The sequence below is a fragment of the Vigna radiata genome, unplaced genomic scaffold (assembly GCF_000741045.1).
Source record: "Vigna radiata var. radiata cultivar VC1973A unplaced genomic scaffold, Vradiata_ver6 scaffold_405, whole genome shotgun sequence".
NCBI lineage: Eukaryota > Viridiplantae > Streptophyta > Magnoliopsida > Fabales > Fabaceae > Vigna > Vigna radiata.
The window spans coordinates 26,877-47,840 of NW_014541817.1; the positions used below are offsets into that span (position 1 = coordinate 26,877).

Sequence of the window (20,964 nt, forward strand, 5' to 3'; positions counted from 1 at the left end):
CATGAATAGTCAAATTCCATTGTGTTGTGTGTTATGCAATTATATTTTGTTTGTTTTGCACTTGATTTAGTTTTATGTTTAATGTTGAGAATAATCGTTGTACTTTATAATGTGACTGATATTGGAAATTATTTTTTGAACTAAACTAAGTAATCCAGAAAGGACATTTTGTTAAAAAAACGTAGTCGTATCTTTAACCGGCACTGTCTTTAATCTTAGTTGTTGTGTAATTAATATGCGAACTCAAATATATATGAATGATGACAAAATATAAGATTTATTTTGGTTTGTAAATTTTTAGTTTTTTTAATTTCAGTATTAATTTTCATGGTAAGATTCTTTAATAAAATGTAAAAACGTAATGCCTAAAATAAAATTTCAAAATTTCAAAACTAAACATTGTTTTATCTGCTTTAAAATATACATCTCAACTCAAGAACCAAAAGGTGTAATTTCAGATTTTAAAACAATTAATAAAAAAGAAACCTCATTTTATAATAAAAAAAAATGAATTTCATTCATTTTACAGACTTCAATAAAATTTTATATAATAAAACAAAATATATTATAGAAATAAAAAATAACAGATTTATTTCATATAAACTAAAAATGTTTGATCACAAGACAGAAAATTATCAAATCCAACTTAAGAATCACACGATATGATATTCAGTCCCTGTCATCATTTACAAATACTTGACCATTCCACGACCCTCCACACTTAATTTTGTAGCCTGAAGCTGCCTCTTTTTAGGTGCCCTTAACTGCTGCAACTTTTTATTCATCTGCAATGAACAGTAAACACAATGAAAAGTTAATACATGAAATTGTTCACATCTTTACCAACAAAGTTTCAAGATTATATAAACAAATAAAACAACATACATACATTCATCCTCTTAAATTCCAAATTCAATACGAGGTCACAATATAAACTCTTAATTTTATATTTACAGGATTAAAAAAATCATAAAAGTAAAAAGTAAGAAAAGCACCAACCTTCATACGCTGCTGGTCTTGAGCAGCTTGTTTTGCCCGAGCTCTAATCTCTTCTGGATCAATTTTAGACTGGGGTCGTATGACAAAATCTAAAGGTGTCGCTTCCGGCCTCGAAGCGTGCTGCCTGGAGGAGGACTGTCCACCCTTAGGTCTGCATTAGAGTCAGAAAAATTAGAATGGAATATAAATTTAGAAATCGTGGTCAACCAAAAGTCAAAAATATCATCAGGACTTACTGCGAAAGTTCCAGATCAAGATCGCTATCTCTCGATATTCCTGCAGCTTTATTAGTTGGCCTGTAATGTAATGTCAACAAAACTATATAAATTGAGCGTGATGGAATAGGTAATATTCATGATACATAAGGACCACGAGACAGAAAAGTTTAACAATACTTCTTTAGCGATGGTCTCCTGAAAGGAACTCTGTCATCCTCTACATTTCTCATGTCTTCAAATCGGGTACTCTTATTAAATATAGGCCGGCTCTGTAATTACAAAACGTAATTGACATTTTTAGTACAGAAGGAAACATAAACGATAGATAATGGAGCAATAATTCGATCCTGCAATACTTACCCACTTGTCAACCAGCTCCTTGGCTAGTTTTCTGTTTACACTTATTTCTTCATCAGATTTCGATAAAAACATAATGACCTGCCCACCCAACAAAAAAGTCCAAAATATCAATACGGTACACATATTAAGGGAAAGCAAATTAGTTGCATGATCAAAGCAAACCCTACTTTTCCAAGGCCACTCTTCTTCAATTGTTCCCTTCTATCATATTGCTCTAGGTCAATAGGAAACTGCATGAGAAAAATAAATAAGATTCTAAATAATTAAAAAATAATCATGTAAAATGTTATAGTGGTGTAAACTTACATCATTCAATATCCTCAAAATTTCGGTACGTATATTTATGTTCGGTAAGCTTCCATCAGGGAGTGGCTCAAGCCAATTCTTTAATAAAGTTAGGACTCCATGATCTAAAAACTCTAGTTGAAGTTGTTTCCTGACAGATAGTTGGTCCAAATGTTATTAAAATAAAAATAAAATAATCATAATAGATTAAGAAATACCAATATGCAAATGTAGTTAGGAAATTAACCACATACTTCGAGAGGACTTCTGTGAGAAGAGGTAACTTCTTGAGTTTATTAATGGCAGGTTTCCCTTGCCTATTAAGATCTGCATCTTCTTCAGCGGTAACCTCAAGTTCAGCCATGACATTCTCCACTAATAATGCTATTTCAGCCGGACTTCTCTCGGTCTTTTTCTTTTTTTTCCCTGTCTTGAAAAGATCCTTGATCTCTTCATCCTCTTCACCTTCCTCTGCCTATGAATTCAATGTACCAGACTAAATTATCACAAAGATCATTTTGAAGAAACAGTGCAACAATTCCTAAAATTAACTTCTCATCAAATTAGTAATAAAATTAAAAAGGAATAAATCACTAACCTGAGGAGCATCGCCAGGAGAACGTGGTTCATCACTGCCATAATAAGCAGGTTCCACCCCAGTGTCGTCTATGAAGTTGTCATCATCAAGATTCCTGACACCCTCGTGATCATCCTATTAATATAAACAAAAAAGTAACAAACAAAAATTATGATTAATCCACAAAATCTTCATTCAAAATCATTCAAAACCAACATAATTTTATATAATTTCAGCCCAATCAATCAAAATTGCAAAGACGTATAGAAAATGCAGCAATACCTCAGAATCTCCCCCAGCAATGGTATCCCACATTTCCTTAACTTCCCCATCGTGATCCTTCCCAGCCTTACCACCTAAACCTTTTTTAGAACCCCCAAATTTAGAGCCACTGCCACCACCAAATCTCTTCTCACCCTTCAGCCTTTTTTCCTTCTTCCCACTCCCAACCTCTTTTCCTTTCTTCCTCTTCTTTCCATCCCCCTCGTCAAATCTCGTCTCAGGAAAATATCCCTCATCCTCATCCTCGAGCTCCGGCGCCACCGACTGCTTCCCAGCATCGCTCTTCTTGATCAGCCTCTTCCGCGGCTTCGAGCGCGCTGAATCGTTGTCGTACACCGGCGTCTGCGACCGATCCCGGCCCTGCCACTCGTCGTTGACATCATCCTCGTAATCGTCGAGCTGGTGGCGCGGCTCCGGAGAAGGCTCGCGGTCGGATTGAATGTCATCGTAATCCATTAAGGGCTCACCGTCCTCGTCGCGGTACCTGAAAATAAATTGAAAAAAAAAAAAAAACGAGTGAATCAAAGATGGTAAAACCCTAACGCAAAACTAATTAAAGAGAAAAAGGAAATGCAAACGCACGGATCGTCTTCGTAACCCATGGCTATTGTTGTGTGTGTTGGAAATTGGAAAAAGTAATTATCAGTGAATTGGAGGTAAGAGGGTTAGGGTTTGTGTTCTGAGCGATAGTGAAAAAATAAAGAAACAGAGTTGTTTTATAGGAAAGGAGGAAGATAATGAAAGCATATGAAATGCAAAAGAAACAGGTTTCCCCAAAAACAAAAGAGGCAGGGAAGATCTACTCAGATCTTGATATAATTAGATTTTGTGATAATTTCAAAAATATTATTTTCAATATAAATAAATCTTTATTAATGAAATAAATCTAAATAAGCCTTTATAAAATTAATATCACTGCAAAAAAAAAAAAAAACTTTTGGAGATATCATTAGATATGATTAACAATTTATACAGAAGATTATGATTAACTTTTAGAGATATCATTAGATATCATTAGATATGATTAACTTTAAATAATGAACAATTTATACAGAAGATAATGGGTTTTTATGAGTGTGTTACTCTAATTTAGAGATATTGTAATATGAATTTTAACAATTTATCTATTCGACTAATAATAAAATAAAATTATGTTTTATCTTATCTTTTTACTAATGATAATATTGAGTTTTATCTTTTAACTAAATGATATTAAGTATTATGATATTGTAATTAAATATTATATTACAAATCTAATATAAAATAGTTGAATTATCCTTAGATCATGTCTTTAATTAATTAGAGTTTATATTTTTCTATAGCAATTTATTTATATTGAATAAGAGTATACAACCTTATAATTTTTTTACAAACTATTCATTTTACAAATTATTAAAAGTATTAATAAAATAGTAGTGCATTATATTTTCAATTAAAATTTAAATATATTCCTATTCAATTAGAATAAATAAAAAATTAAATATACTGTTGGTCCTATAAATATGCTAAATTTTAAAATTATACTGTGTAACTATAATATATTAATGAAGAAAGATAAGAAAGAGTTTAGAAAAGATATATTAATGATTTTCTAAAGAAATAATGAAGTGGATCTGTTATCTTAATAGTCCACTCAAAATGAAATGAAATATTAAGATTAAAAATAAGTTATTCTCCAGAGAATCCAAAATTTTATTCTCTACATATATACTATTTTACGTAACTTAAAGATAGAAGAGTTTTAAATGGATTCTTAGTAAAAAAAGAAAAAAAGAAAGAAAGAAAGAAAGAAAGAAAGAGTATCAAGAATACTTTGTTTTGAAATAATATTATTGTTTAAATTAAATGTGGATAGAAGTGGTCTAAAATAATCATGACATTAATTGGTTTGAATTTTTTACTCTTGTTTTGACAATATCAAGTTAGTTCAATGCACGTAAATTTGGGTATTTGACTATATAAGTGTGCAAAATATGTTTTGAGACGAGAGAAAGACAATTTGTGTGAAAAATAGACATGATTTCTTATTAAAAAATTGAAAAAAAAAAGTTATTGCAATTAACTTTAAAAAGCTAAATAATAGTAAAAAACATTATTATGTCATAAAACTTATTCTATGGTAAAAATCGGAAAACATATAACATATTTAGTTTCCTTCAAGCTAAACGATTTGCACAACACCAAAAGCATCATATTATAATCAATACAATCATTTTAATAGGTTAGATTCGAATCTAATTACATTAAACAAAATTAAATTTCTTTAATTGATTTGATTTATATCATTATATTTGATTGATTGGCCTAAATTATTAAACATTCATTTTTATGCCGTGCAAGACAATGGGACACTCCTAACAGTATGACTATTACAACAGAGATAAAATTCAAAACATTTTAGTAATATATATATTTTGACGATTTTCAAAAATATGTTGGTATGAGAACTAAAAAATAATTTTAAGATAATGATGATTTTTATAATAATAATAAAAAAAAACTACTGATTGAAATTCAGTTTTACAAAATCATCATTTTTAACTTTTTTTTCTCTACAATTCTTTTTCGTATTTGACTCCAATATTAATCTGATTAAATATTAAATATGAGAGAAAATAAGATATATCCTTACGAGAAGTTCTACATAATCATCCAATCAAAGAGTTAAATATAAAAAAAATTTGTTTTGTCCTTTTTTATTTTAAATCTTAAATTGTGTGAGTTTATGATAAAGTGCGTGATTTAAGCTTGTTTTTGATAAATTTATGTTGTTATCTTATTATGATTTTATGTTTAGAACTTCAATCGAAATTTTGATTTGTTGATTAGGTGATCTTGTGTGGTATAGAGTTCTAGGGAGTAGAGGTGTAAAAAATGAAGTCTGTCTTAGGTGAGGAAAGCTAATTTTATTTATTTCATATTTGAATTGGTTGATTGATTATCTATGACTATGAGACTTTTTATTGTTTGATAAATTAGCACGTTTGATTATTATAAATGGTTGAATTTGGAGTATAGAATCTATTTTGATATGTCAAAATTAATATCAGGATTTGGCATGAGAATTGAGTTTATGAATCTGATTATATTGGTTAAGGTGAATTGTTTTATCATATTTTAGATCAATTATGAATTTGTGAGAAACATGAAAATCTTGGTTTGGTTGTGGTTAGGAATGCTTTTGTGAGACCTTGAATTGAACTAATTTGACACTTTTTGATCTAAGAAGCTGAATTTTCAAAGTATTATGATGTTTGTTAAGTAGGGATTAACCTAATAAGTGTTAAATTACTCAATCAAAGTTCAAAAAGGGAGTTTATGAATCTAATACACTGCGAGACTTTATTGTAGTGTTGTCGAATGCCACTTATACAATGGACATTGACTTCGGCAAATCAGTGTCAAGGGTTGTAGCGTCCATTGCCATTTATCTTATGTCAAGCGCCACTTTGTTTTCAACTCTAAGCTGTCTTGAAAAAAATGAGATTCCTACTTTGTTAACTATTGGATTGAATTGAAATTTTGACAGTTAGTTCTTAAAACAAAAATCTTCACTTTGACTGTTGGGATGTTTGAATTGAGGTGTATAGTTAGAAAATTCAATCTCTTATGATTTCTTTGTTTTAGGTTTCTCTTATGTATAGGACATTTCTACTTGATATGTTGGCATATTGTTATGTAATTTTGTGGTCTTGGGTTGATTTTGAAATAGAAGAATGTATATTGTGAATGATAAATGTGTGTGAATGAAAGAAAAAAAAACCTGCCAATGTGATGAAATAATTTTATACATATATATGTTGTGAAAAGTATGAGGTTTATGATAAATAAGATTATGTTTACATGTTGAAATACCAAGAATACATGTGAGTATGAGGATCTTGTGGATATGAGGCATGAATATGAAGAAATGTAATGGAAATATAAAAACTATTCAATTATTTGTTGCACTAAGGATATGCTTCTAAGGAAGAAGCGCAAATCCCTTCTAGTTTAGTTTATACATTAGCTAGGGATACATGTTTATTAAAAGCAACCGTATACTCTACTAAGTTTACAAACTCACATAGAGTGTCATAGTCTAGGTGGTGAGAGTTAAAGGAGATTTTTATGGCGAGATTAAAGGTGAAATCCCTTGTCTGCTAATTTCATAAGTTAATTTATATTTTTCAAAAGAAATTTGATTAGTTTGTTAGACCAAGTGAAACTAGAGTTATTGTTGCAATCTACTAAGATTTTATGATAAGTGCAAGACTTCTTGTGTCTAAGTCAATATATAAATCTGGATATCAAGTCTAGAATCTTATATTATGTTAAATATTTGGTTGTTTTATTGATAAATTGTTTGTTGGTTGATTTTATGATGGACTGTTACTATGCTAAACATTATACAATTATGTTTGAAATTAAAAATCTAGTTTACCTATTTTTGTTGGTGTTTTGCTCTTTTGCAATAATAACTATAATAGTATGAGTATATGAACTTGTAGTAGTGATCAAGCAAGATCTTAAGAATGATGGTTGTTGTTGAGGATTTTATGCATATATGGTTAATATGTATGAATTTAATATGTGGTGTAGTTGTATTTTGAAAACTTAATATATTCAGAACTTAAGTTGGCTTTGTTTTGAGAAACTTTCTTTATTAAAGACTGTATACACTATGGATGAAATATTCATATATGTTCATTGTTTTTCGTATGGCTAGGTTTACTCAAATATTTATAATGTAGATGTACTAGAAATAGAGTTTCTTCTGTATTTGTAGGGTGTTACATTTGGAATGTTAAAATTTTATTTATAAGAATATAAAACTTTAAGAAAATAAAATATGATAAAATTAAAAAATACATTTTTATTTTTATATTAATTTTTATGTATGTAATTTTTTTTGAGAAGATCATAACCCTTCTATATATATATATATATATATATATTAAATTATATATATATATTAAATTATATATATATATATATATATATATATATATATATATATATATTAAATCAAACACAAGTTACATTACTGAGTTTATTTCAAATCAGTTAACCATTTAAAAATTGTGAAAACCAAAAAAAAAAAAAAAACTCATTATATAAAGAAGGAGGCAAAATATCAATAAAGAAATTTCTTTTCAAATAGAAGAAAAGAGATAATATTAAATGAAGTTTATTAATGAGAACAGTTAAAAGAGTGAAATATTAGTCCATTAATGTAATTATTTTTTGAGCAAACTTGCAGGTCACAAATTCAACAATTATAAGCCAAAAACGAAAATTTCACTCGTTTGAGACATTTACAAAATCCATTGCATATATTATTGTCCTGCCTATATATTAAATGTACATTTCCCTATATACTGCCACGCCCATGTGGTTTTTCTCAGGCTCTATATAACATTGAACCATTCCTGTTAAGAATAGAAAACAATTCTTTGACGACCAAAACGCCATGTTCCAAGCATTAATTTACATTCTAAAAGGTACAGTAAAAATAATCTAATGTTTACAGTCATCTAGTCTACTCATTAAGAAAAGGGTACTTGGATTCAACATAGTTTTCCTTGTCCCAGAGGAATGATCCAAAAGCAACAGCTTCCAAAACTAGCATGGTCAAGCCAGAGAAAGTGAGTGAAAGCAATTCATCATTGGATGTTTCAATTGAACCATCACCAGACACACGGATATCAGGCCTTCCAAACAGTGCCTGAGTTTGCTTTTCAATCAATGATATAGCTTCCTTTGATCGTACAGTAGCAAGTCTCTGAAGTGTCTCTGCATCCAACTGCATCACATAAGCTCTTAGTCTGAAAGATTTTCCTTCTGTATCCATGTAATCACTATCACTATAACTGTCATCGTCGTAATCCTGAACTCTGATCAAGGAATCAGGATCCCAAAGCTTGATACCTGGTGATGGTTCCTCAAAACTTTTAGTCTTTCCCAAATCCTTAGGGAGGGTTCCCATTGACCTCTCAAGTTGAAACCGTTCATCAACTCTTTTGAGAAAGTATCCGTACATTATGGAAGCAGCATACAGCTTTCCCAGTTTAATTTTACTAATCTGAACAATTGTCTGAAGGGGACCCACAAGCCTATCTCCTAGTACCAGAGATAAGTGACTCTGAATCATCTCGAATGCCTCTGGAGAATGCACAGCTTCTAGTTTCAGCTCTTGATTTGGCCATAAATCCACTCGACCAGTTGGATCTGATGTTGCTGTTACTTTTGGAATCATTGAAATGTTGTTCTCTAAAAATTTATGCACAATTGAGCAGTACATGATCTCTTCCAATGTCGTTCGCTTCTCTTTCTCTTTGACTTCAGCTATCCTCCTAAAATTCACATTTGACAAAAATTTATCACTTCTGTACTAGCAGTAACTAAATATGCCATCATTTGCTGCAAATATATGATTGCTATAACTTGTTTCAATCTTCCAAAGATTTGACATTGCGACCATGAAACATTATGAGTATCAATTTTCCAATCCGTATGCATTAACATGAGATACATAAGAGATAGAGAGTATCTTGACAAGTGAGTTAAACATTTATGTTAAAATTTGATTCAAATTTCTAGAAGACTTTTGTTCTATAAGAAATTAGATGTACCAGTGAATATTGTAACATACTAACATCTTGATGACTCTAGAATTAGTATAATAAATTGTACTAAAAATTAAGTAGTTAGCAAGAATTTTCCCTAGAATATTGTCATTTAGAATAGTCTAACACGAAAAAAGAATCATCTTCTGGCTACAACAACCTTCACACAGGTGAATAAATAGGCGGCAAAATTTTCAACCATAGCAAACCTTCTCGTAGCAGCTATCACCAGCACCAACTACATGCCTTCCCCAACCAAAAAAAAAAAAAAAATACAATTTCGGAATAACAAGTTTATAAACAAATAGCATCCTTTATTTTATCAGTTTATAAGAAAAAATAAGGAGCTAGCACCACAAAGTTGACAGACAGCGATCATGTGTGTATGAATGGCATCACATGCAATTATTTATCTGTGTGTGCATATGGATGCAGGTGTTTTCAGAAAAAAAAAATTATATAAGTAGCTGACAGAAAAATATCTCATCGATATAAAGAGTGATACACTAACTAAGGATGGCATCAAATGCAAATATTGACTCACTGATGAATATTTCATATTTTTATATTTTGCTACTCATAGTGTAATTAAAGGTTTTTTTTATCAGTCATGTAATAGACAGAAATGGACTTCCAGAGTAGCTTATCTAAAAACACAGCCTTATATTTTATTCAACTAAAGCTTGAACTTATTAATTATTTACGTATTTTTAACAAGAACGTGAAGAAATTAAAGACCAAAAACGGCAAATATTATAAAGGGAAGTTAAAACTATGCAGGCAAATCTTTTTCACAAGACATTTGTAGCAGAAAAGGGTCTACAAATAGGACAGTACACTATCTAGTTAGTGCAATTGAAATTTGAATTTCTTAACCAAAGCTTCCAAGATATTGTACATGCCATGAACCTAATATTGTTACAATAGTTCTAAAAGTATTTGAACTTTCTCAAGTTTTGTCTATCAAGTCGTACTTCTAGTCAAACGGAAAAAAATAAAACAAAGCTTGCGAGACTTACTTGTAAAGGGAATCATCAGATGAAGTAGACGATTCTTTCTGGGCATCTCTAGCAGTCTGAAGATTCTCTAGTTGCTGATCAATGGCCGCTGGCAGTAGATGTGGATGGGTATTTGAAATTTGTTCCAAAAGCTGACCAACTGGTGACTCGAATTGGAGAGGAGCATAAGGCGCCGAATTGCCCCCTGCATTAGCTGATGCTCTTGCAACTAAACCTCTAGCTCGGAAATTGTAGAATTCATTGTAGTGCTTGGGATTGTAAGACGAAGGACAGCTCTGCAAAAAATATAACATGTTGTATGGTAATATAAGCAGTGAAACTGAAATAATGAATGCATCTGCGAGCAAAATGGGGCACTTTCAAAAGAAGTAGAAGTATCAAACTAAATTTTGAGGAAAAATTTGGATTAAAAAGATAAGTCAAAACAAAGAATAAATTGAATACAGGAATCATGCTTGAAGCGAAATGGAACAAGAACTGTGGCAGTGTCAGTATAGTTAAAATATTAATGTTAATGATATGCATACATAACAAAAAAGAAAAAGCGAAAAAACAAAAAGCTTACTTTAAGAAATCCACCAGAAAGAAAACCCTTGGCATCAGAAACAGCAAAAGCATGCAAGTGGCGAAATTCCGGTAGTCTGAGAGATGCAGAAGGCGGAAGCACAACCAAAACGTCACTGATAGCACTCGAAACCTGCATTTTCAGAATTGTAGCTTTCGCGCCCAAACGAATAGGGCTGTAATATGTAGCAGAGAAGAAGCGAAGGCCAAGGAACAAGCAACGGTTTTGTTAGCTGGTCGTTAAAGCAGTTTGCTCGTGATAACACCAATTGATTGAATAAATACAAAATACATGAGGATTTTCAAAATTCACCCAGGAACAAAATAATCTGGTCGGTTTCAAAGCCGTTTCAGAAATTTGTAGCGAGATACACATGGAAGTATTGGGAAAGCAGGAATAATAAGAGAGAAAATCCCTAAATATGGGGTAACTATTGAGTCCCGAAATTGTTGCAGAAAATAGAACATGGAAAAGGTGTATGAAGGTGAGGGAGGATGAAGAATGATGTGAAAGTGATTACCTTAGATGGTGTGATGGAATTTGGAAATTGGGTGTTGGATGTGGAAATTGTTGGGTTGGAGAAGATGGAAGAGGAACACCGCCGAAATTTTGAGATGGGGAGAAGAACACGGCTACCACAAATATAACGTAGGTGTCTGTCTGAGTCAAAAACAATTCTCTACTTTCTTTTCTTTTCTTTTATCACGTCATAATATATTTATTTTTAAAATCAATTTGTTCAACTATTTTATAGTTTTTAATACTGCATTTAGATGTCAAAATTGGCTCTGACCGAATTAAAGGTTTGAATCTATCAGTTTGAAAAAAAATAAAAATTAAACTGTGGATTAAATTAAATCGATTCATTTATGTGATAAGTTAAACAGATTTCAACTACTTAAAAATAGATTAATTTGTAACTTACTGACAACTATATTTTATTAATTTCATTATTATCTTTATTATTTATAATTATATAAATTCATAATTTTAATTTTTCAAATACTAAAATATTATTAAATGTTTTGAATCTTTAATTTATTTATTCGTCAAATTATATACGTTGATATTTTAATTTTTAATTATTATTTTTATAATAATATTAGAAAATTAGAAAAATCTAATATTATAAAACAAAAAATCAAATTAATTAATTTTTATTGTATTATAATATATATAAAATAAATTGATAAAATATTATTCAAGTCAATTGCTAATCAAATTGTAAGATTTAATGATCATATTAACTCACTTTAACAATTCTCTTACATCTCTTGAGTGATAATAATTGTATGATAATTTTAGAAAAAAAAAACAAGTAAAAGATATAACAAAACTTTGCAGAAAGAAATGTAAATTTTAATAGAAGAGGAGAGACAAATGTATTATTCATCATCCATTGTCAACTAAAATTTGTTGAAAATTATATTGATATTTTTGAAAGTAACTAAAACATTTTTTGCTTGGCCTGATATTTCGAGAATATTCTTATTATATTAAAGATACTTTTTTACTATTTTCTATTTTGAATAGTAAAACAAAATTTATGGAGAAAATAGTAAAACAAAATTATTGTTTTTACAGATTTAAATTTAAATATTTAAAAGATAGAGAAAGAACATATATTGTTAATTATTTATTAAAAAACATTTTTTCTGGTTTAACCTTTCATCGAAATATATTTGTTCAAAGGTTATTGGAGTGAATTCTTGTTTTTTATCCACGTTGAATTGAATCCTGTGATGCATATTTTAGTTTATTTAACCTTGTAATCTTGTTTCCTTGATTCATCATCATAATAGCGGCGGGTTCGTGAGTTATCTTCCTCAACCAATCACCGTTTCCAAGATCGAAGCCACAAGTTTGGGAACCCTAGCTTCTCATTTCTTTTAGAGAAAAGGTAAGAACCTTGCTCAACTCTAATACCATCAGCTATGATTTTTCACACAATTTCATTCTTGAGACATTCGGTTGCGGTGTCACAGTTGCAAGTTTCAATATTACGGTAAACTGGATTCCTTAATTTTCACGTAGGCGTTGTTAAGTTGCTTGAGGATGAAAAATTCATTGTGTATAAAATGAGAGGAGTAAGGATACGGGGTAAGATTATTGTTCTTGGTTATGGTCTCATGAAACCCTGTGTGCTCTGTTATCCCTCTTAGGTTGGATAATAAGAAAAGGTCACGAGCATTGCTCGTGCCTGATGATATTGGAAATTCGAGAAAGAAAGAAACTTTATCCCTCTTTGTGCCGTGTTTAAATTTTTTATGCCCAGAAAGTACAATCAATATACTATTGGGTTTTTACTGTTTTTTCTTTCTCCACCGATGAATAAATGTAATTTAACTATTTATGTTTGCCAAGTTTGGGACAAATAGGTTATAATGGTAAGGGTAAGCCTCACCATATAATATTGAGAGGAGTGCTGATAAAGAGTTTCTTGGGGGTAATTTTGCAAGGAAATAATGCTTTTATTTGAATGGAAAGTGCAACTAACAGGTTTCTTTGACACTCAGTGAATAATTAGATTAGTTGGTGTATACTAAATGTCAAGTAATCCCCCAAAGCTGGGGTGAGGGGGGAGTGCCCTGTATTATCTACATGTAACATTCACTTGGAAGGTGTCATGTTTTCCGGAGCAGTTTTCAAGGTCAAAAAATATTTTTTTGCAGGAAGACAAAACTATGCATACTGATAAAATTATTGGGTAGGTCTTTGCAATATGATGTCAGTGTATGCATGATTAATATTAAATTTTCTTCTTATTGGTTAATACTTTACTTCCTATCATGTGTTATGATTCTCACTCAAAATTTTTAGAAGAATATGATCTGTGAATGAGTACAGGTGTAGCCGACTCTCCATCAAAAGCAAAGCAAATCTTTACAAACATTTAGACTGCAGTAGTGCAGTTCAGTTCTTTGTTCAAGGATTGTTATGAAAAAGAGAAAAATTAAACCTATTTACATAATTCATTGGTAGGACTGTAATTGGTGTTTACCAAACAACATTCGCTGATTTAGATAAGAAATAACTCAATCAAATTATTAATCGAGAAGAACTATATGAAATAAGAAAATAAAATCCCAATGGGAAAGAAGAATGAGGGAGAGAGATGGGTGATCAAGTAATGAACCTAGTTGCTCTCTGTTGTAAAAATAAAAATCTTGTTGATCCCTGTAACAGATTAAGCATTGCAACTGAACCAACCAGTTATTTTTCTTGTTTTCACGTGCAATAAATACTATACAATCAATCAACTAGTTTAGCTTTGGACATTTCTCTCTGTTATTACATGTGATCTGTCTTTCTGCATGATTGTTAGGTAAATTATTTCAACACAAGTAGATAGTTCTTGGGGCATTTCCCCATAGAATAGCTTATACTGGTCACTCCTTTGGTTTGGTTTCACAATTTAAAACTGATTTAGTTAAAATGTTGTTTTAACTGTTTTAGAGCTGGTTTGAAATCAATATGATTCTGAAAAAATTCATTGAATCCAAACCCATTTATGAACCATTACAAGCAGTTTAGCTTCTGATAACCAAATTACTCTAATGTAGGTTCAGTTTTTCAACCTGAGCTGAACCATACCCACCCTTAACAACAACTTCATATCAGGGAGAGAACTTTACTAGAAAAGCTTTGTTCCAGGAAACATGAAAACTAAGATTTCTTTTCATGATTCATTCAGTCCATGTGTGCTTTACTGATATGATGCTTATGGTAATGGAAATGGCAAATTTTACCAGTGGTTTGGTTCAGTTTAATTTTCTATACCAGACCAAACTGTGATGATGTGTCTGCATAATCATATTATTATTATTAAATTCCAGGATCAATTTTATAGTTTTATTTTATTTTATTTTTCTGAATGCAGCATAAAAGAGGCTCAATCAGAACCTTGAGATTCCTTCCTTCCAGGACCCAGCTATCATATTTGTCAGTGTTGTGATAATAAATTGATAAATTCAAGTTAAAACTACGTCAGTCTTATTGTTGCCCTTACCTAGCAAGTTGCAACTCTTAGCCAAAATGGTATCTGGGTTAATCAATGCGAATCCTATCATATATGAAAAGAAAGAGCGTCGAACCCGAGCTGCTCCAACTGCTCTCCAAGATGAGTATGCTGTTGAACCAATTGACCAACAAGAGATTTTTGATATCCTTTTATAAATTTCATTTTTTTTTTCAATAGTTACTTGGAAAATAAAAGAAATTTTGATAATTGTAACTGCATATTTTCTTAACATTCTCACATCATATAAGAGATATAAAGGACCCTGAGCACCCATACTCCTTGGAAGAGCTTAAGGTGATCACGGAGGAAGCAGTTGAAGTTGATGACCAGCGAAATTATGTTAGGTATTTATTATTACTATTATTATTATTATTATTTATATTCATTTATTAAGTTTATAGACTTTTTTTATTCTCATTTAATCCGTAGATGTAATGTTAATTTCCTTATTTTATTGGATGGTGACTGGGATTTTCACCAGGATTACATTTACTCCAACAGTGGAACATTGTAGTATGGCAACAATTATAGGTCTATGCTTACGCGTCAAGCTCATGAGAAGCTTGCCTTCACGATACAAGGTATTCTCCACTTTTTCGTGTTCAATAAGTTGATGTGATTAGTTGGAGTTGGAGAGAAAAAGTATATTGATAATTATTTTGTTATATAATTAATAGAAGAGCTTTCTACTGTGTGCCCATGGGCACGTGGTAAAATTACGTATAGAAGAAAAATTCAGTACTCCTTAGTAATCTATTTTTTAAGAAACTTAAAATAATTCGTATGGTGTATTTAATGTGTTCATACTGTGCCCATGGACATTCAGTAAACCAACTTTAAGGAAAAATGCATTTTTTTTTACTCAGATTGCTTATACTAAGTAGAGAGAGATTAAAAATAGTAATGATGATTTATGATATGATGTGATGCAAACAAAGTTGTTAGGAATGTGAATGATCGATATTGCGCAATGTGCAATTGTTTTGACCCCCATGTTCTTTTTTGAATGATCTCTAGCTTACAAAATAATCAATACTAATTGTGCGGGATACATTACAATAGTGGCAGAACACATTTACGTATCTAGTTTAAAAGTTTTGTTTCCTTTGTTCTGTAGAAGTCTACTGGAGATGGAACTAATAAGTAGCAGGTGGATCAGAAATCCTCCTAAAGCAGAATCAAGATAATTCTGTTCAGAGGATCACCTTTCCATAGCAGATAAAGGTCTACTTATCATAGACCTTTAAAATAATTCATGAGTTGAAAGTGAAAGTCACAAAACATCTAATAAACCATTAGAGAGCACTTGCTAAACACTCTGAAACCAAAGCTTGATCTATGCTAGTTATTTATGTAATATTTAGGGTTTAGGCTTCGAGTAGTCTGTCATAATGTTTTCTTGATTCATAAGAAATGGTAATTGAATTTGAGCCCGTGGGTACTTGTTTGATTCCAACCCAATTTTGATGGAAAGAAAGTGCTCTGATTGGGCGGGTTCTTCTCAATTTGTAAAGGCAGGCACTAGTTTGGAGTTTTTTTTCTATAATTTGCAAAAGACCATCAAATTGATAAAGAAGTACAGGTAGTACCATGATACAAGAAAAAAAACAAATAATATTGAGAAGTTTAAAGCCAAAATGTAAGAGGCTACAGACTGAGCCTAGCACTTGTCAAGGACACAGCACTGTACCAAAAAGGCTGGACCCAATTTGTGCCCCTTCCAAACATTACGCACCTTCCAAGCCTTTGCACCTTCCACACACTAGGAACCTCTCACAATTTGTTCTTTAGACTCAATCCATCCCAACCTCATCCAGCCATGCCATCAGCCCACCATGACAGGAAGTCCAAACTTACAGCTGCACTGCAAGAATTAGAATTTTGTATCGAAGGCAAACAATGCACCTAATTTGATACAGGTGTCCACTCCATTGTTCTTCACATAATACTCCTTAAAGCCTTGTATCACATTGAAGCATTCTTCATTTCATTTTCTTCATCTGCCACCATCAAAGACAACTGAAGAAGCACAGACAAAACACCCCTCCAAATTCAAACTGGAAAACATACCACTCGTCTATCCCAAAACTCCCCCAAGCCAACAACATCTCTCTCTGCAGGACAACATTATGTGTGCCTAAAGATTCTCTGTATATTGCAGCAGATATAGTAGTGAACTCATCGTCCATAGAAATAGAGTTATCATATTTTTCTGACATTTGTCATAATCATTGAAAATAGTTAAATAATAATTTTTTGTAGAGTTATAATAAAGTTGAAATGGCATATTTTGCTAAAAAGAAGTTTTAGTTCTTACTTCTTAAGTTTCTTACTTTCACAAGATTCTTGATGTTTTTTATATATTATCTGAATAAAATAACTAAAGTAACCTAATGTCAGAAGTTCCTTGGTTCATGAAAGTATGGGAGATGGTCATTGTATCCTACCTTCCCCTTGGATATACGAAGAGGTTATTTCTAGATGTGGGTCCATGACTGACCAATCACCAAGGATCTTTTTCTATTCCAACTAAAATGTACTTCACATGGTTTGGTTGAAAAATATACAAGTGAATTGAATTAAAAAATAAAATAGGACGGGCTTTCCATATATTTCTCAAATCTGGTTGACATGAGGTATGGTTTAATCTTTTTGTACCTGTTTCCTATAACTCTACCCTAAAGGGGTCCGGGAGGGTCAAACCTTCTACTCTTGACCGATGCCATGTATATTCATAACATCCTTTTGTTTTGCTAATACTCTCTTAAATAAGATTTACTAGTGTTACATGGCTAGAATTTTAGAGGAGCACATGCTGGCTTCTATGCAATCCTATTTGACATCTTAACCATGATTTAGACTGCAACATTTTTGTATTGTTACCCAATTGTAAGATGGTGTTTATAAAGCGTAATCTAGGCTTCCATTCCATGACTCTGTGTGTGTCAGTTAAGAATATTATTTATAGAAATTACTAATTAAACCAAATATTCGGCTGATCGTTGAACCCTTTGTGACAATGTTATTTATTTTGACTTATTGATTCCGGTCAGGTGGATATCAGAGTAGCACCTGGATCTCATGCAACTGAAGCTGCAGGTAAAACTTTCTTACTTTTTTCTTTCTCCCTGTGGATCAGGTTGTATTACTTCAATTAATGCACCTATACTTTCTGCTTGAACTGTTTACTCAAGCATTCAGTATCGATCTACGTCTTAGAACTTGATGATTTCCCATTCCATTTCTTTCTTGGAGTATTGAATGCTATTGACAGACCTGTGACAAAACTTTTCTTGGATTTAAACTTTTTTGGTTGAAATAATGAGGTGTTGTGTTGTTTAATTTTATTTGATGATTATCTGTTTTACTCAAACAACAATCCTCGGAGGCCCCTCCCTTTTCCAAGGGCACTTTGCAGGCTTAAGTCAGTAATTTGTTTAGATTTCCCGTGACATTTTTAGAATTCTCTTTATAAATCTTTGATCATGATTGGACACAAATACCATTGCAATTTAAATTTTTTTATCACAAATATATATGCAGTTAACAAACAATTAAATGATAAAGAACGCGTAGCAGCTGCTCTGGAAAACCCAAACCTTCTGGATATGGTTGATGAATGCCTTGCTCCGTCTTACTACTGAACTAGCTTTTCTCTCCAACGAGTCAACGAGACTGTAGATTCTTTTCTACTAATGGTAGAGGTTGGCCAGTTTTATCTTTATGTATAATATTTTGGGTTAGTGGCATATTGGCCTTGCAATTGTTCTTGAATATATTGGAATACGTAGTTGAAAATGTGATAGTTGAGTGAGGTACCAAGGTTCTTTGATCATTAGCTCTAGAAAAAAAAGAGAGGATATTCTTTCCATGTTTTGAGGTGTCCGCTCATGTTTCATAAATTGTATTATCTATGCCATGTTTGATTGAACCTATATTGAACTATTAAATTATTTGAGTTATTAAGTTAGTTGAAGAGAAGTTGCAAAAGGTAAACATTTCACATCAGGAGCTACCTTTGCCGATTGCAATGGTTGAATTGATCAATTTGGAATGCTGGGATATATCAGAAATTGATCAATTTGGCATTGGTTCTTCAGGTAGAAATTACGTGGCTTTTGGCAGAGTGGGGAAGGGTGATAAAAGTGCACAACTATTTTTCTTGTCCGGCTGTGTTTTTACTTAATTCACCAATTTACATATTATATAGCAATGTATTACTGTTACACACTATTTACTGTAACTATACTGTTCACAATAGCATAAATTTAACTATGTATATGCCATTTAGCTTTTATAGTTGAAGGAAAAAGGATTAACAATTTTTAACATACATCACCTTGTTAGATTAAATTTAGGGGTTGGATCTCTTAGATCTAACACCTGAGGATTTATTTCCTTTTAATTGAGGATGTGTACTAGGGATGATTAAAAATTGTGATAAAAAAAATACATAACAAAAATATAAAGTTAGTTAATATCTTTCATTGAATCTTCCTAATTTATGACTATTATTATAATAATTTATTATAAGAGCTGCATCCATCAAATGAATATTTTAACACTCGTAGTATAAGTTGTTTAATATATATATATATATATATATATATATATATATATATATATATATATATATATATTTTGTTATCTGTGTATGTAAATGATATTTGAATGGTTTTGAAAACATATCTTTTTTATTCTAAAACTTAGACTTAATTAAATTTAAGTTTATGATAAATTTGGATATTTTAAAGTTTTTATTAATTTTTTTTTGGTTGAGTACTTAATTCTTATATATTTTTGTTAAGTTTGTGTGTTTAAATTTGTTTGTTAATTGTGTGATATCACGGTTATATACACAGTTAGATTATACATCATACAATATAAAAATAATATCGTGATTAATATAAAATGATGAATAACTTTTATTATTTTAATTGAAAATGTTGTAAATAATAAGGTTGTCATCTTCCTAATAACTTCTATATTATCACTTATTATGATTATCTTTATCACCATCATCAATTAGATCATTCTTGTTTTTTAATACGTTTTCAATTACTAATAAAAATCAGTTAATTTTATATTGATCATCATATAATTTAACATTAACTACAAAATATTATGTCTTTTATTATAAATAAGGCAAGTAAAGAATCATATCATTCAATTAACGAAAAAAATTAATGAATTACTTCATTAAAAAACAAATTTTTTAATATTTAATATAACAAACAATAAAAATAAAAACTTAACTAAAAATACTTCCATTTAGGAGGAATGTGAAACTTAATTAAGTTTAAAAAAAGTTCACTTCATTTACTTTACTTTAGAATAATGAAGGATTATTGTGATTTCTGTCAAAGAAATAATGCAGGATTGTATAAGTTGACGATATTTTGTTTTTTATCTAATTTGTTTTGCCTTTGATACGTGAGATGATGCAACATCACTAATAGATTGTAGTTGTTTTGTTTTCTCATATTATAATCATATAATACTCCAAATTTACCCAATTAATCTCAACCACCCGCTGTCACCGACTCAGATATTCTTAATCTATACGAGGTTTTTCAAGTCAACGCAAAACAAGAAGTTACCACTTAATTAGAAACCAAACAAGACATGAAAAACGCGGGTTTAAAAAACTATTTGCTCGTCTTTCTATAGATTAATCTTGTTTATAAACATTAGAAAATATTCCTATGATTTAGATTAAATTTCTTTACTTTATAATTTATTTTTTTTACTTGTTTGGGATGTATGATGATATTTATAAACATTCATATTTTCTTTCAAGTTAGCTTAGATCGTTTTGAATAATCTTAGTCATAATTTTGTATATAATTCTTAAAATATTTTGATTTTCAAGTTAACAATTCATTTCATTAGATCAAAATAAAATTTTAAATTCGCAATGAATACAATTACATATTTACATGTTTTAAGATAGATTTGTGATTAATAAAATTTTAATCACGAGTCAATTTTTACTAAGTAACTCTTATTAATAATATTGATTAGAAGTAA

At 30.6% G+C, this 20,964-nt stretch overlaps 3 protein-coding genes across 4 annotated transcripts; 1 reads left to right on the forward strand and 2 right to left on the reverse strand.

Moving 5' to 3' along the window:
- Positions 1–563: 563 nt before the first annotated feature.
- LOC106778370 (protein IWS1 homolog 1) lies at positions 564–3,504 on the reverse strand. Its single transcript, XM_014666332.2, has 11 exons — positions 3,304–3,504; positions 2,722–3,205; positions 2,461–2,574; positions 2,117–2,337; positions 1,884–2,013; positions 1,745–1,807; positions 1,578–1,655; positions 1,395–1,486; positions 1,236–1,295; positions 1,000–1,150; positions 564–785 (listed from the first exon to the last, which is right to left on the reverse strand). The coding sequence occupies exons 1-11, from the start codon at positions 3,321–3,323 to the stop codon at positions 687–689; spliced, it is 1,512 nt and encodes a 503-aa protein (XP_014521818.1). The 5' UTR covers positions 3,324–3,504; the 3' UTR covers positions 564–686.
- Positions 3,505–8,079: 4,575 nt separating this feature from the next.
- LOC106778368 (UV-B-induced protein At3g17800, chloroplastic) lies at positions 8,080–11,592 on the reverse strand. Of its 2 annotated transcripts, none has more exons than XM_022776172.1 (4): positions 11,434–11,592; positions 10,914–11,095; positions 10,349–10,623; positions 8,080–9,056 (listed from the first exon to the last, which is right to left on the reverse strand). In XM_022776172.1, the coding sequence occupies exons 2-4, from the start codon at positions 11,049–11,051 to the stop codon at positions 8,243–8,245; spliced, it is 1,227 nt and encodes a 408-aa protein (XP_022631893.1). In that variant the 5' UTR covers positions 11,052–11,095; positions 11,434–11,592; the 3' UTR covers positions 8,080–8,242. The 2 variants fall into 2 exon arrangements, with proteins under 2 accessions (XP_022631893.1, XP_014521814.1); XM_014666328.2 differs by having other exon boundaries at positions 10,914–11,088; positions 11,434–11,591.
- Positions 11,593–12,630: 1,038 nt separating this feature from the next.
- Positions 12,631–19,239, forward strand: LOC106778369 (protein AE7). The gene is made up of 6 exons (XM_014666329.2): positions 12,631–12,813; positions 14,794–15,075; positions 15,173–15,278; positions 15,416–15,515; positions 17,988–18,033; positions 18,478–19,239. The coding sequence occupies exons 2-6, from the start codon at positions 14,949–14,951 to the stop codon at positions 18,576–18,578; spliced, it is 480 nt and encodes a 159-aa protein (XP_014521815.1). The 5' UTR covers positions 12,631–12,813; positions 14,794–14,948; the 3' UTR covers positions 18,579–19,239.
- Positions 19,240–20,964: the final 1,725 nt, after the last annotated feature.